Source organism: Rhipicephalus sanguineus, chromosome 1, assembly GCF_013339695.2.
Source record: "Rhipicephalus sanguineus isolate Rsan-2018 chromosome 1, BIME_Rsan_1.4, whole genome shotgun sequence".
Lineage (NCBI taxonomy): Eukaryota > Metazoa > Arthropoda > Arachnida > Ixodida > Ixodidae > Rhipicephalus > Rhipicephalus sanguineus.
Window position 1 is genome coordinate 272,033,071 of NC_051176.1, and position 17,512 is coordinate 272,050,582.

Sequence of the window (17,512 nt, forward strand, 5' to 3'; positions counted from 1 at the left end):
AAGGCTTTCTTTTGACAAAAAGGCTACAAGGATAGCAGACATGCCACTTTTTACAGAATTTCTAGGTGAAGTGAACTCACTTTGACTTACTCAAACAATGCTACTTTCATATGACTAATCAACAAGCATTATCTAATTAATATTTTTATTAGAGCCTCAGAGGCAGTAGTTGATATGCAAGCTTTAATGGGGTCATGAAGCACCCCTTGGGCTTGTTGAAAAAACACATCCTGCGGAAAGCTGACCCGGCTATGAACTGCTCTGCAAAATATTACAGTGGTGCGCGCCGCGTAAAGGCCACAAGCGGAGCGCGAAGTTGCCGTTTCCTCAGGTGCCCTCTTTTCAAATAGAGGCCGGTTCTCACTCTCGTCGGTGGGCGGGGCGTCTGCACGTTGACGTCGCAGATCTGCCAGTTTACGTCGCAAGAGATATAGCATGCTTATTGGCTGATAGCCGGATGCGATGCGCTTCTTGCCACTGGGTGCCGCCACTTGCCCGCGCCGCACTCCTCAGTCTACTAAATTTACACGGTAGCCGCACTCGTGCACGCGAATCACAGCGGGAGAGCGATCGTGTTTCATGACGCGCGCTGACGTAACTTCTTACTCCCGTGCTATCCCTCCCTGTCTAGCTTCCAGTGCGCTCGTCGGCACGAGAAAAGAGAGAAAGCGCTGAGAGCGTGCGCCAAACCCCCGTAACTCCGCTGATTCTTGACGGATTCGAGAAATTTTTGCGGCAATCGATTCGGGAGGCAGTAAACTCCGATACTGAGGTCATTAAACCATTACTTGGAAAAGTGGTTCATGACCCCTTTAAAGCAGTCACATTTTATTGCACAGCCACTTTACAAAGATTATCGAAATCTTTATAAAATGGGCATGCCATTCCAGAAGCTGCTGGCACTCCCTCACAGTTGCATTCTACAAAAAAGCATTTCCCTGGCTCCTGATGACAACATACACACCATAGTGGCTATCAAGGTGCTATTGTTTAATGAAAAAGTACAGTTTGTCATATGTCCCCTTGTCCCCTTTAGATTTTTTTTTTTCCTTACACAGCTGTAAGATGCAGCTTTCAGATCTAGGATCATATTTTAAACCAATCGGCGAAGGCCGGCAATGCCACCTGCACCGCCAGTGGGTAGGTGGAAGGTTAGGGTAGTGAGTGGATTGCAGGGCTGCGGGGCACCGGGAAATGTGTTCTACATTTGCATATATTTAAGGGCAATTGGAACACAAAGGGCTAAAGCAATAATGATAAAGGTATAGGTGTGCTGTAGTGATCAAAATGTTGAGCTGAATGCCCATGAGGGTGTCTGCTTGGGCAGCGGAAAGGAAAGGGTGTGGTGGCAAAACAGTCTAACGAATGCCGGAGGTGTTTACAGTACTGCTTTATAGTTTCCCTGTAAATGTGCGCCTCCCCCACTATGAGCGGGTATGGCCATAGCGACAGCCCACGTCCACTAGTAAAAACTGACAGAAGCTCTACAATTATTGCCTATGTATTTCGTGTTACAAAAGGGCACGAGATGATATCCTAAGCATTGAATGACCACACGTGAATGGGCACTATTTTTCTAACATTAGCTTTCCATGTATACAGTGATGGAGTTGGCCCACATTTTGAATGAGCAAAGAATATTGCAGCTTGAATAGTGCATGAAAAACGCTATCACGAACATTACGGAGTGTGTTCAGGACCATATGGAGCTAAACCTTCCAAATCTGTCTGCGGACTTGGTGTTCTCTAACAGTGGCAAGCAATGGAAAAAGAGTGGAAGTGACTTCAGGGTGATGCTCCTTCAACAGGGTTCTGCCTAAAAAAGCAAAGACCATCAAGCAAGCCTGTGATAGCGTAACACATTGTTAGGCCACCTGATGCACAAAACAGAAAGGATGAGCAAACACTGAAGGCCAATTGCACAATAAAAAAAATTGCTTGCATTCCGGCAGGGTGGCAGCACTTGCTGGGCCAAAAAAAAAAAATGTTGAAAAATTGGCGTTTTTCAGCCATACAGATGGTGTCGTAAACGTACAGCATCAACCATTTGGGACTAGTTCGTGGCACCACACATTTACGTCATTGAACCTCGAAAAGATAACACCAATCGCTAAAAAAAAATTGCTGAAAAAGTGAACTAAATCTGCCTATGTTGATTTTTATGCAAGCCGTACAGCTTTCTTTTTTTTTTTCCAAAGGAACCAAGCTTTGTCGACCATTAATCGCTGTCTGTGACAACCAGTTAAAACAATCAAAACAGACCAAGAAACTGATGTAAATCCTGCATTCAATTGCAGCATTTTTTTCCTGTCCCACAACCCTTGATAGCAATGACGTCATTACAAGTATCCAGCCCTTGATTATGTGGGCCGATCAGACGCTACAATATCCCCTGGAATGACGTCAGAACTTTGGGATGAGAAATGCGTGTGTTCAGAGGTGAAGGTGACAACACACACAAAAGAGCTACACACACACAAGGCACCTTGTGGGTATAGTTCTTATATGTGCCCCCTCAGCATAGGCATTAGAACATTTCCAATGCGGACATTAGTGTGTCTTCTTTTCCAAGCCTGCTTACCAAATACATTTTTTTTTATGTACCCCGCCCCAATGAGTTTTAAAGTTTGACAATAAAGTCAGGGTGTAGGTTATATGCAAGTTTCGCCTTGAGGAGCATTCATATCAGTGCCATGAAGTCATGTCTTAGGGCAAGCCTTTCCACAATCAAAAGTTACATTATTTCCTAGGAAGTCCACTGCATGTTGAAGATCCCTTCTCCCCTCTTTCATGGTTGCCATGTATGAAAGAAATTAAGCTCTTTCCTTTCTCCATGATAGTAGTCCTTTCTCCTCAATTTCAGATAACCATTTGGCATTTTCGCTGTGCTAGTAGCTAGCATATATAGCGGATGCAGCCCCTGCGATCCAGTACTACAGTAGACTCTCAGTAAACAGAAATCTCTTGTACGAAACCGCTGCTTAAGGGACGACGCGGGGATCAAATCACAAAAATAGCCACAAAAAAATTAATTCTTTGAAAACACTCGTTTTGGCATCTGTGGTCTCTTATTTACGCAGTATCTCAACGATTACACTGAAAACGCACTCTAAGTGCCCGAAAAAAATCATTTTCTAAGTGAGGTCGGTGAAAAAGAAGCCCAAAATCTCGCTAAAACGGCGCAATTCACGGCGTGTGCCACTCCTGGTTATGCCACGCGTGTACGGGACGCAGTGAATTGCGCCGTACCTCATCTTTCCTGCCACCGAGCGCCGCCATCTTGGAGTCGTCTCAAAGCTCAAAGTACCACCTTTCCGTTCCCGCCCTTCACGCTTGCAATCATCGCATAGAAAAAGCACAAAAAGAAGAGAAAAATTGGAGGGCGTTCTCACGAACCTTGCAATGTACGCGCCGCTTCTGTTGGCGGAGCGTGCCACACTGTTGAGAGGCGCTTTTCTATTGGTTGTTGCCTCGGCGATGGCCGCTGTGTTTACGAGCGGAGTGCTCGCTGCTTGACTATTCCGCGGCTGTAAGCATATGTAGAGCACATGAATCGCCGCTGTTCGAAAGGTGACGCGTGTACGGGAGGCAAACTGCAAGCCTCTTTAGTTTCATACGGAGGAAAACAGGGGACGGTATCGCATGGATAGGGCGAGCCAGTAATTAGATTGGGGCGTACCAACTCGGTTGTCGGCACGTCGTGTCATACCTTGCCGCGACGGTAGTAAAGTGACAGCGATGTAAACCATAGTGCTTTATCATAAAAATGCTTACTACCTATTAGATGACACGCGAGTGCCGCTTTACCAGCTTTACTTCGGAGATGATCTGCCGACACTTGCTCGCGTCGTGCCGCTGAGACCAGAGTTTCATGCGCTCGCGTTCCTGGTCTCGTTTCAATAAAATGGACGACTAATGTCCCCACTAGCGGAAGAGCATTCTCGTTTCACTTAGAAAAGTTAATAATGTGAGAAAACGCGTCTGCGGTATAGTTCGGTGCAGTGGCGTAGGCAGAAATTTTTTTTCAGGGGGGTGGGGGTGGGGAGGGGGGGCACCTCCTTAATTTCACATGAGGTCTGGCCAGATAAGTGTAGTCGAGTGTCATTTTGTGCACTGTATCCCATGGGAAAAAAATTTCAGCAGGGTGTGGGGGGGGCGGGCCCAGTGTGCCACTCCTGGCTACGCCACTGGTTCGATGCGAAGTCGCCGTTAGCTTCGGACTGCCAAGAAGGCGTCGGCTCTACAGCGCGGCTGCGATTTATCTTGATCGTACAAGAAAATGAATCTTTAGGCATAAGTAGTTGACAGGGGCAATCGCAAAGCTTCATCAAACTAATACACCACTATTTAGGCTGCCTGACGACACGTTCCGCGGCAGCAAAAGTAGCGGTACAGTCTAACATGTCCAAATGTTTACATGCAGCCTTGTGCACTAGCGTTCCAGGGGGCAGCACAAAAGCGTCTGTGGTAAATGATAGAGGGTAATAAACTTCCTAAATCAGGCCAAATTAAGAAGTAGGGGCCCAACAGATTGCCTTCTGGCAAGGACACCAATTATTACTGTCCTGGCTCACTTTAGCATAGGGTCAACTGCAACCAAAACTTTGTTGTCTATTTTCTCAAAAGAGTGTTTTGTGCCTGCCACTTCGCTTGTGGAAAGCATAGCACAACTATGGCTAGACCGATTTTTATACTGTTTGTTTTATTGTAACCCATAGACTGCGCTACATACTTCAACACACTCTTGAAATTTTTGTTTAGGTTTTCACTCTTTTCTTAGTTCATAGTTACTGCATGACACGATTAGCTGAGACAAAGGCATTTGCATGTAATGTTCCGCAGAAAATTATTAGGGCCGTAAAAAAGAAATCTATAGTGTCATTAAGTACAAACAGTATGTGAGGAAGGATACAAAGTAGTTCGAGCCTCCTAGCACGTTTCATCACTGTGCCAGGCTTTCCACAAGCAAGAAACTAGTGAATTTTTATAAAATAAAAACTGGTAAAGATATCATTATCAAAATTTTAATTTGCCTTTTTAAGATAATTTGTAGTGGTTGTGCCCAATTTCATCAACCTACACCAAGAAATTAAAAAGTTACAAACGATCCCCGCGTCCCCCCTTAAATGGAACAACTGCCTCTGATATGATTGCTTTCATACTTGTATTCTGCCCCCCTGTTCATCTCTCGGTAAACGGAACTCCTGCTAAACGAAACCTATTTTCCTCGTCCCTTCAGGTTCCGTTTAATGAGAGTCTACTGTACGATCATCATGAGTTCCAGTTAAAGGGGCCCTGCAACACTTTCCCAAGTAGCCATGAAATGGCTCCACTAAAGGCCGCAAAAATTTTTAGAATCCGTCCAGAACGAGCGGAGTTACAAAGATTTGTCGCACGCTGTAATTGCTTTCTCTTTTCTCTCGCCCCAACGAAAGCGCTGGAAGCTAAGCATTTGAACATGGCGCGCTCGGTAGTTATTGCGGCCGCCGCAAGAGGCCGCCACTCGCCCGCACGCGTGCGCGCGCGATCGCACTGAAAGTACTGAAAGTACGCGCGTGATGTACGTGAAGGTACATCACGCGCGCCTCCTGACCTTGAGCACATTTTTTTTTCTTCGAACGCGTAACGTACTTTCAGTGCGATCGCGCGCGCACGCGTGCGGGCGAGTGGCGGCCTCTTGCGGCGGCCGCAATAACTACCGAGCGCGCCATGTTCAAATCAGCCAATGGCGTGGAACCTGCCTGTGACGCCGCAAGCATAATTTTTTGTCGAGAGAAGAGGAAGGGCTTTTTAGCTGACTCTGGGAATTTATTGTAAATCCCAGGCCGCGTGCTGCGCTATAATGTTTGGCTCGCGTGTTTTCGGGAGCCTTGACTACCGATCGGCAGCGTTTTCTGACCATGCTGAACAAGTGTTGCAGGGCCCCTTTAATGGCAGTCATTTACTCTGCAGCAGTAGCTAGGTACAGTAAAACCTCGTTAATTCAAAGGCCTCGGGACCGAGAAAAATATCCCAATTAAGCGGGATTCCCAATTATCCGAAACAACGCGAAATCAAAGAAATCAGCCAGAAAACGTGATGTACGGAAGTCACACCTTTATTGTGGCAAGTCAGCCTACTTGGAGAAAAATTCCTCCATGCGTGACTGACGCGTTCGGTAGTTCCCAGCACTGAAAGTCATATTTTCCAGCCTGTCAATGAGGCGCAGCATCTCAGCCTCGCCGCCGTTGCACTCGACGAAGCTGCGCACAACACTCAAGGCATCGATGACATCCGCCAAAGGGGGTGCTCGGGAGGGCTCGTCATCGCTGTCAACATTAGAGGCCGAAACGGTCGATCTCGCAGCTATCTCGCTGTCGATGTCGGCGTAACACGTCTGCACTGTGCACTCGACATTTGCGTACTCGGAGAATCCGATTGGAGTGCACTCCTCGTCCGCGTGCAAAGACTCATATCGAGCGCAGAGAGTCTCCCCTTCTTCATCAAACGGGCAAGTGACAGCGGTGACAGCAAACTCAGCGGAGGTTGCCTCTTCTTTCACAAAACCGGCGTGCTCAAAACACCGTCGAATAACGGTGGCCTCCACCTGCCTCCATGCGTGAACAATGAGGCAAATACCACCGAGGAGGTCAATGTTATACTCCTTTCCGTTGTCATAGCAAAGGAGCATTCGCTTCAACAGATTGTAGCGATATATTTTCCTGGTACGGTGTATGACGCCCTGGTCCATCGGCTGCGATAGCGACGTCGTGTTCGGGGGTAGAAAGACCAGCCTGATTGCCTGCAGGTTCTGAATGTCGCCGTGAGATGGGCAATTATCGACGACGAACAAAACGCTGCGCCCTGCGGCCGCAAACTTGCGGTCAAGGTGCCGCACGTATTCTTCAAAGAGTGCAGCCATCATCCAAGCTTTCTTGTTGTTTTTATAGATCAGGTCATCCTTGGATGGCAGTCGTGCATTTTTGAAACAACGAGGCTTTTCTGTCTTCCCAATAACAAGCAGTGGCAGCTTGTGCTCACCGCACATGCTTGCACCAAACAAAACATTGATTCTATCTTTGTTCTGTTTCCGCCCCTTAATGTCTGCCTCCTTCAAAGCGAACGTCTTCGTAGGCAACATTTTGTAGAACAGAGCAGCTTCATCAAGGTTGTAAACATCTGCTGCTTCGTACTTGGCGAGTAGTGGAGCCAAGGTGTGCTGCTTCCAGCCGTCAACAACAGACTGATCCGCGCTGCCACTCTCGCCACAAACAGTCACGAATGTCAGGTTGTTGCGCTCCTTAAATCGGCAAAACCATCCATTGCTGCATTTAAACTCAGAATGTCCAAGTTGCAGCGCCAGCTGGTTGGCCTTCTCACGCAATATGGTCCCATTCACAGGAAGGTGTGCTGCGTTGGCTTTCTGCAGCCAGTCGATCAGAGCTGCTTCAACGTCGGCGTACGTAGGCGGGCGTACTCGTGTACGCTTTGACGAGTGCGTCTTGCTGTAAGCATCGAGAATTTTCTCCTTATTCTTGATGATGTTGCACAGCGTTGACAGAGGCACGTGGTGCTTTTCAGCGAGAGCCGTTTTCGACGCCGTCGACTTGCTGGCCTCTTCAATTAAGCACACCTTTTCGTGCAGGGACAAGCTCTTGTACTTCGGCATCTTCCTTCCAAGCACACCTCAATCAACTAATTCACAGGGAAGACACTCAAGCGGAGACGGGAGACAAATGGAGCAGTCGCACCGAATCGCACAATGCTCGCCAGCCGACATCCAAATGGCACAAAGACTCCACAAAACATTCACTTCGCTAGAGTGGCTAACATCGCTGTTGAGATGATGATGATCATGATCGCAACCGCACGCATCGCCGCCTGGCAATTGCTAAAACATGGCGTCTACGACGTATTTCCGGTAAAAAAGAACATGGCCTTCGAGATCCGTACATCATAAAAAAAAAATGCATGTTTTAGTTACAGCCTTCGAGATTCGCAACACCCTTTGCATATCTTGGAAGTCGCGGCCAAGTGTGCCAATTAACCGGGAAGTTGCAGACTGGCCGCACCAATTATCCGGTTAAATTTACATGTAAAAATTTGGGACCGCGCAAATAATACAAATTATCCGGGATTCCCAATTAACCGAGTACAAATTACCGAGGTTTTACTGTACTATCAGTGTCGCTGGAGAAGTGGGCAGGTCGTTGGCAGACACACATGAAGGAGTTATGAATCCAAAATGGAAAACATTTTACACACATGAAGGAGTTATGAATCCAAAATGGAAAACATTTTACAAAGATTAGAGCATTGTTGTATGCAGCTATTTCTGCCGTTTATATGCATCGATTTTTTTATTTTCTTCTTGAAGTGCTTTAATTGGAGGGTGTGTGGCTGACACATGTAAAGCAGAAGAAACTACCGTAAAAAGCAAAACATAGATAGAATTTTTTTTTTCAATAAACCGCAATGAAAAGTCGACCTGTGTCTTATATACCGGTCATTGGCAGAAAAACTTCGGAAGTCTGGCCACCATGGGCAACTGAAGTCGACTGCCTTCATTTCCATTGCAATCATCAGCATCACTTTGTTTACTACCAGACTTGCGCCGCATATAGCTAGTATAGGCTATAGAGGAGGAGCTCCCCATAGGGCGCATGCATTAGAATCTCCGACCACAAGGGCGCCACCATTACTCTACTGGGCGATTGTTACCAGCCCCCCCAAGACGTGTGGTAGACTTGACGGTGGTATTCAGTTTTCATCGTAATTAATGAAAATGAGCTCATGTGAAGTAGAGCTGTAAGTACATGTCAACAGAAAGCGCAGATGACGACGCACTGCGATTCACGACTCTTGTCAGAAGACGCACTTTCAGCCGCCATCTCGAACTCAAGTGGATATTGTGGCACCATCTAGCAAACTGTTTGACATTTTGACCGCACAAAAAAGACGCACGTAGTACCTCCCTGTGTCCTCGTCTTTTTTGTGCGGTCAAAATGTCAAACAGTAAGCACCAACTAGGCCAAACGCAAGTTCTCCATCTAGCAAAAGTTCCTGCAAACGCACCTTCCTGGGCCGCGAGTACCGCACACAGTAAATTGCCTAAATGGCCTTGAATCTTTCCCAGAAATCTCCTGAGTGAACATTAAACACTGCCTGCATGTTTCTAATTTGTCAAAATGCACGTGCTTGATTTATATCACCAGTATTAGTAGTAACATTGAATAGCGCTAATTTTAGCCGATCTGTAAATAACTGCAAAGGCAACAATGACAACAGTAGGGCAATGGAGGTGTTCTTGTGGTCGGTGCTCTTTTGGCCCAGCTTTTCCTCTAGAGTCTGTACTAACTCTATGTTGTGCCGTGGGTGGCCTCATTTTGTGTTTTTGTTGTTGTCTACGGAATCTATTTAGGCTCTGGGCTACTTTTTTTTCTTGTTCTCGACTGGTGGCCGACGACATTTTACCGTAGCGTTCAAGAAATCAGTGATCCAGATCGCGAAGGCACTTAGAAATCTGGTAGCACACTGCGAGTCTGAAGTGTGTGAAGATGCGTTGGGATGCCTGCACAGGCGAATGCGAGCGAGAGCTGCAAGTCACAAACAATAACTGAAATTTAATCTTTGCATGGGTGTTTCTTGCTGCTCCATCTCGCCAGATACTCCTTTGTTGCTTCCTGCGATTCTGGCAGCTCTGGTTACAGCGGCATGTACGGCTACGATCAGCGGGCAGATCGAGTGCACAACAGAAGCATTCGCTATGGTGGGCACTGGAGGATCACATCATGACATGCAGCAATCGGAAGAGAACATTGTTTCTGTGCCAGACAGCAGAGTATCTAGAGCTGGAGACATGGGATCGCAGAGTTTATACGGGACCTGCACTCGTGTCATGATTGCTACTGTTGACCTCAGAGTTCATCTAAATTAGAACTGTCAAGATGGTTGGGACGTTTTACGAAGATAATGCTCGAGCCCATCTTTTGGCTTTCTGCCATGTGGAACTTGCGAGTAAACACCCGCGTAAATAAATGACGTTTTCACTGTGCACCATTTGAAACTGCATTTAAAATTACATTTGAAATTGCACAGACGCCATTTGGTACTTTCGCCATTCCATGTACTTTTTTTTTCGATTTCCCGTGGTTCAAAGTCAGGGGGTCGACCTATATTCCAATTCTTACGGTAAGGTTAATTCAATAGCATGACATTTGTAATGAAGCCAAAAACATCATCTGATGTTGTCTTACAACTTCTTTTGCTTCTTAATAGAAGGGCACTTAATTAAGTAGCCAGTAGAAAGCCACCACACGAACGGGCTATTTTTCCAGGATGGCACTCTAATAATTGCAGTAACACTGCACACTTGGCTGTCAAGAGATGAGGAAACAACTGGATTACTTAAATGACAAATGATTTGAAATGGTAGTAGAGCATGATGGTAGTAAACTTGCACAGTTCATCCGCCACAGTGGCCAAAGCACACAGAATGCAACGACCCAGGCTAAGGCTCCTGGCCCCTGAGAATATCTCCCCGCTTCCTTGTTTTCATCTGAGTTACACACAAAATAGGTGTAAATAGGGGGGGGAAAAAAGTTACGATTTATTTTCTAACAGGCACTCATGTGTGACCCTGACTCATCCTAACAAAGCACATTTAGGTTCCCAGCTGTGTGCCAATTACAGTCACAGCTCTCTGATAAATTTGCTACCACGAACCTTTTTCAGATTAAATGATTTCCTGAAAAGAGAACCCTGCTTACTTTCTTCCATTTCTTTAGTTTTAGGACTTTACCTAGAATGTAGAACTCTAATCAGAGTATAGCTCAGTATTCTTCTTTTTAACCACTCAGCCCTATTTACCATTTTCATAAACTATCTGCACCGTGAAAAATAAAAGAAAACTGTGCTTAAACTTTTATACCTGTTGTCCTTGTAGGCAGCTCCATTCTCTGTAATAGTTTTGACGAAAATTCCCAGTTTTTCTAACCCAGCATCGGCACCAACTCCCATGCCAATAATGCTGAGGCCCAGTCCTTCTGGGCCTGCACAGACAAAAAGAGATGCAGATTTTCAAACACACGACCTACAGGAAATTTGCAAGTATGCACAGACGTTAACACATGTGACATGCACAGGCCTACAAGTTCTAATCCTTTTCTTACTGCCAAACTTTTATCTTAAAAGAGTACTACTATCCTAAAGCAGCAGTACTATGCACAGGCATAAGTTTCTTCTTCCAACCTGGCACACTGCATTATAGCAGGGTGTTTTTTTTTAAATATACAGACTTTTTTAATGACAGTAAGGCTCCTGTCGCTTTAACACACGAACTCAACGTCGAGGCACAATTATTTTGCCGCAGTTAAATAACACTGAAGCAGCTAATCAACAAAAACCCTTTAATTAACTTTCTCATCATTGACTTGAGGGCAGTCGTTTATGTTAGAGAGTTGTAGCATGTGACAATTATTGAGATACCTGTTGTTTAGAAATCACGAAAGTTGCATTTAATTTGAGATATTCACAATCGAATTTTAATGGCAGATATCGAAACTGACCGTGCCTGGCACACACAAAATGCAGCCACTCTGTTATCGTAATAAGGAAGTGACAAAACTTGAATGAAAGTGCATCGCAGCCATATCTTTTCGTGAAAAGCAGCAAGTCATCTTGCTTGCATTAGTGGACCACTTTACCTTTCTGTGCGGTGCTTGTTGCTCATCTATTTCTTTCGAGCTGTACACAAGAAAACCGCACTATCCACCTTTTCTTTCTCTGCGAAGCATAAAACTCAGCAGCAGCCTCTGAGGCACTTCTTGTTGCAGACAGGTGGCATAGTTTTTCATGCCTGTTCATAGTTTAAGAAAGAAACAAACAAGCACCACATATTGCACGCAAAGAATAAGCTGTGTACTTGTGTATTTCAGAATGCTTGCAGATTTTCGTGACCACATTCCGCTTCGGCGCACCTTGATTCAAATTTCGTCACTTCTTTGTCATGGGAAGTTCTGGCCTGAAGTAACAGAGAGGCCACATTTCCTGCGCATCAGGCGCAGTCAGTTTCGATATCGCCATTGAAATTTGATGATTAATATCTCAAATTACGTGCAACTTCGGTGATTTCTAAAATATGGGTGTGCCATAAAATGACATGCACGACTTTCCAATACAAAACAACTACCCTTAAGTCAATAATTAAGAAGTTAACGAGTTTTCATTAGTTAGTCACTTCAATGTCATTACAGATGCGGCAAAGTATTTCCACCTCAACATAGAGTACGTGTGCGAAAAAGGACGGCAGCCTGACTGCCATAGAATTTTGATAAAAAATTTGTATTGTCTTAAAAAAGACACCCTGTATATATGAATGCACTGCAATGTGGAGAAGCAAATAAGTACAGTACGGTAAAAAATTTTAACAGAGCTACAAGTGTCTGTCTCATTATGATGATCTAATGGCAAACGTGCTCGTAAGAACTTGTCGTCTTGAGAATTGATGATATGTGGGTTTCAATGGCGTAACAGCCAAGCGTGGCCAAAGAGCGTCATGACTGATAGTGTGGTGCTTACGATTACTAATGATTTATGATCATAGGATGTAAAATGGCTGTACAGTGGCCTTAAAACATGCACTGTATGGAAGAAATGTATATATATATATATTGTGAAATTATTAGAGCTGTGCGAATAGCAAAATCTTGGGCGTGAAGCGAATTCGAATAATAAAGATTGAGTGCGAGTCGAATCGAATAATTTTCGAATACTTCTCAAATACTTTTCGAATACATCGAAGCGAAATTACAGAAAAAAGCTGCAGAGAATCGCTACGTATGTTCTTACAAGACAGGAACAATTACAAGTCACAAACATGGTCAAAGAACAGCTAAGGGGGGATGCGGCTTTCGTATCGCGAAAAATTTTTAAAAAATTGATTTCTGGAAATTACATCTTCAGTTAACTTTATGTAGCCCTTTTTCTGATTCCAAATTATCGTCACTGTACGTACTACTTTGAAACATCGGATACCGCGGCCACGCACATCGCGACTGAGCTTACTGCTCGGAGTCGTGGCTAGGCCTAACTCCGCTCACGGCACCGATGTACGAGACGAATCCGAACTTTGAGAGCAAGAACAGCGCGCTAGCGGACATGCGAAAGCGAAGAAGCTGCAACGTGTTGCGTCGCAAGCAACGAATCGCATCGCCCGCTGGCTCCTCGGAACCGTGGATCGGCAATTTACGCATACATAGGCAGCGGACTCCCGGCAAGCTCGTCGCGCAGCGGCCGTTCGGAGCACCGGTGGAAGCGGCTAGCAGTTTCGCACGTCGGCGCCCCAAAACTCAAGACCAAGCACGCTGCACGCCGATTTATTATCTCTATATTTATTTTCCGTTATTATAAACCGTTAAATTTGTTTTCCAAAAGTTTGAATACTTCGAATAGTAAAATTTCGGTGTGAATCCAATCGAATAGCAAACACTATTCGAAAAATATTCGAAAGTTCGAACATTCGCACACCCCAAGAAATTATGAAAGTGACATGTGGAGTGATCTGTGGATGTTCAATGAATGTCAAGTGATCAAGATACTAAAGTGTCAGAATGTGGAAATAGAGCACATGCCTTCTCAAGGCCTTTAAGCTCCAAACCGGGAGGAAAGTGCTTTCTACTGCAACTACACTCAAACCTCGATATAACGAACATGGTTATAATGAAGTAAATGAAGAATAGTGTTGTCATATATAAAGTATTACAAATAAACGGTTATAACAAATTTTCGGGTATAACAAAGTTAATACCATGACAGATGTGACTTTGTTATAACGAGGTTTGAGTGGACCGCAGGAGCAGCCTGTGTAAGGAGGCTGTGCTACGGATCACCTGGAAATGTAACATGAAAACTGTGTACATCTCCTATGTTCTTGAGCATTGCAGGCTGTCCGAGGACGAAGAAAAACATATGTACACGGAAGTTTTGTGCACGCCATTTTTATATGATTTGATAATGCAAAATCTTGACAGCGAAAATACACTAAATACTTAAAAAATTCCCTTACAGGAACCCCCATACTTTGCTGATGTTTTAAACAACTATTACAATCCAACAATTTAACTTCAAAATATAACAGAATGCCACAGTAATAAACTAGTTGAAAATGATAGGTAATGTGCACAGTTAAACCTCACTATATCGAAGGCAGTAACATCGGCCCTTTAGGTCATTATATTTAAATTCAGTTTTTATGCATGGTACAGTCCATTGATTTTTTTTTTACGCAGATGAGACAGCAAAAAATGTTCATATAAGAGGGCCGTCTGAAAAAAGTGGGTTCAATAATTTCTGAAAATACAATAATACGGTTTTTACCAAAAGGCAAACACACCAGCACTACAGTCTAACCTGCATATATCGAACCCCCATAAAACGAATTACTGTGTATAACGAAGAGTTGTAATATCCCCTTGTATATATTTTCTATATGTAAAATATTTTTATATACAGTCGACGTCCGATTTCCCGGACGCCTGAAATTCCGGACATGCCTGATTTCCCGGACTCATCTGTGGCACCGTCAAGTTCCCCGTAGAGTCAATGTATTAAAAAAGTCCGAAATTCCGGACGCTTATAGCCTTCGCCATCCGATTTCCCGGACTTTTTACTGTTAACCGCCGACCCAAAGTCACCACCGACGCCGCCATTTTGGTTGTTTTCATTTTCATATCCTTGAACCCGCGCATCAGCAGCAACGCCGCACCGCGCCGCGGCTGCCGTAACCTCGAAACCGCACGTGTCAATCCGTTGCCAGCCGTAGCTTAGCCAAGCCAAACCTCACTGTGTTCGTTCACGTGTTTTGTCAGCTGTGCCAGCTCTGCGGTCGTGTCTGTGGTTGATCGTTTGCTGCTGCGCGCTACCTTCCGTGATCACGTTTCCCGACCTTCAGCATCCACCGAGTTCCTAGCTGTTTCGTGCTGCGCTTTTCGTCGAGCGGATTCGCCGTTTACAGCAATGGCACCGACTGCTCCTTCGTCTTTGTCCGCGCCTTCGAAGCGCACAAAGCCACCTCGTAGGCTCACGATGACGAACTGCCATCCGCGGACGTTGCCTTCGACGATCTGCGCGCTGGCGGCGTGTTGATTCCAGCCGAGATAACCCTTGAGGGCTTCGCCGACGCTGACAAAGACCTCGAGCTATGTGCGGAGTTGACCGATGACGAAATCATTCATCAAGTTACGGAGGATTCCGATGCCGACACCGAGAACGAAGAGCCAGCTCCTACACAGCCAACGAACACGGAGTTGACGCGAGCACTGATGACACTGTCATTGGTGTACAGCGGAAACATGACGTTGACTGAAATTGAGGCAGACATAATCGCGGGCAAGTGGACCGTGCAAAAGAAAATAAGCGACTTCTTTGCGCCCAAGTGCTGACCTATGAGGTAGTGCCGGCCACGTCGTATTTTTTTTTATAAACGGCTCTTTTCAGAGCCACCTAAACAATGCATTGGCTGAATTGCTATGGGAATCTTGTACTCCGGCTGTGACCCTCTCCGTCAGCGAAAAATACCTACCAAAAATGTGCGTTTTCACGTGCATTCGTTTTTCCGGACTGCCCGATTTTCCGGACGTTTTCGCGGTCCCTTGAGGGTCCGGGAAATTGGACGTCGACTGTATACCAAATTACACATATATATACACAGGGTCTTTTTTTTTTTAGACAATATAGACTTTTTATAAAAATTCTATGACAGTCACACTCCTGTCGTTTTCGAACATGAACTCTAGGTCGAGGTGGAAATACTTTCCCTCAGCTAAAATGATGTTGACATGACTAATTAACACAGACTCATTCATTAGCTTTTTAATCATTAACTTGAGTGCAGTTGTTTATAATAGAAAGTTGTAGTGCATGATAATTTATGGCAAACCCATTTTTTAGAAATCACAAAAGTGGCACGTAGTTCAAGATATTCATCATCGAATTTCAAGGGCGAAATCGAAACTGATTGTGCCCGGCGCGCAAAAAGCGCGGCGAAACACCAGAACAACCCGTGACAGGGAAGTGGCAAAATTTGAATGATGCCGCACCGAAGCAGCATCTGGTCAGAAAAATGAGCAAGCATTCTGAAATACACAAGTATACAGCTTAATCTTTGCGTGCGATGAGCGGTGCTTATCTGTTTCTTTCTTAAACTATAAAGAGGCTCCAAAAGCTATTTCGCCTGTCTGCTAGAAGAAGCGCCGCAGTGGCTGGCCCCCCCCCCCTCCAAGTTTTATGCTTCCCAGAGAAAGAAAAGGTTGATATTGTGGTTCTCTTGTGCACAGTTCGAAAAAAAAAAAAAAAAAAAAGAGAAACACCAAACACTACACGCGATGAGCTGGCACAAGCGAGACGACTTGCATCTTTTCACGAAAACATACGGCCGTGGCACGCCTTCATTCGAATTTCATCACTCCCTTGTCACGGGTAGTTCCATTCCCATGGAAGAGAACAGGCGCACTTCGTGCACGCCGGGCACGGTCAGTTTCAATTTCGCCCTTGGAATTCGATGACGAATATCTAACTATGTGCAACTTTTGTGATTTCTAAAAAATAGATATGCCATAAATTGGCATGGACTACTTTGCAACATAAACACCTGCCTTGAAGTCAATAATTAAAAAGTCAATTAACAAGTTTTTGTTAATTAGTCACAACAGTGTCATTTTAACTGGCAAAGTATTTCCGCCTCGGCATGGAGTTTGTGTGCGAAAACGACAAGAGCCTTACTGTCATAGAATTTTTATAAAAAATCTGTATTGTCTAAAAAAAAAACACCCTGCATATATATACAGAACTCTTTTGTGATACCCTCCAGCTCCGATATATCTGGGTTCGGCTGTATCACATTTGAAGTGATTTAAATAGGCAGAAAATAAACAGGAAAATATGCTTGTAAGTACCTTTTACAAGTTCAACAGGAAACACATCCATCTTTTCGATTCTCTTTTCAAGCTCATATTCTGCCGATGCCGATACTGGATCCACTTCATCGTTCCGTCTATCATACTCGTCAACTGAATGCGTGCTGAAAACCTAGACATAAGATGTAAAAAAGCACCAGCAGTAATTAGTAAAAATACTTAAGCTGCACAATGATGATACCAGAAGTGTTCCAAACAACTCATGAATTTTCACATATAACAATGTGTAAGCAGTTGGGGAATTTCCTGGTATCACACAGACAAAGAAAACATTAAGCACCAAATACTACACATCATAACAACGCTGATAAAGATAAAGGCATGCAGAACAGTAGCACAAGCTGGCCAGAGTAACATTCAAAGTTAACGTTTTATGTGTACCTGCATTATATACAGGGTGTCCCAGCTATCATGCAGCATGATTTAAAAAAAAAGAGGAATAGCGTTATGCGAAGCAAACCTGCTACATATTGTTCCTAGTACACTGAGTAGCCACTGCTATTTTCTTCGTTAATGAGGTTTAACTAATTAGTCTAATTATATTTGTAACTCGACAAGTA

General features: G+C 44.6%; 1 protein-coding gene across 3 annotated transcripts in view; it reads right to left on the bottom strand.

Annotated features, from left to right (window-relative positions):
- Positions 1-17,512, bottom strand: part of LOC119378975 (neurabin-2) — a 112,386-nt gene that overhangs the window by 73,593 nt on the left and 21,281 nt on the right. For all 3 annotated transcript variants that reach the window (XM_037648091.2, XM_037648093.2, XM_037648094.2), the window contains exons 7-8: positions 16,932-17,064; positions 10,910-11,030 (exon numbers count right to left, since the gene is read on the bottom strand). In XM_037648091.2, the coding sequence (XP_037504019.1) occupies positions 10,910-11,030; positions 16,932-17,064 (254 nt within the window). The remainder of the gene's footprint in view (positions 1-10,909; positions 11,031-16,931; positions 17,065-17,512) is intronic.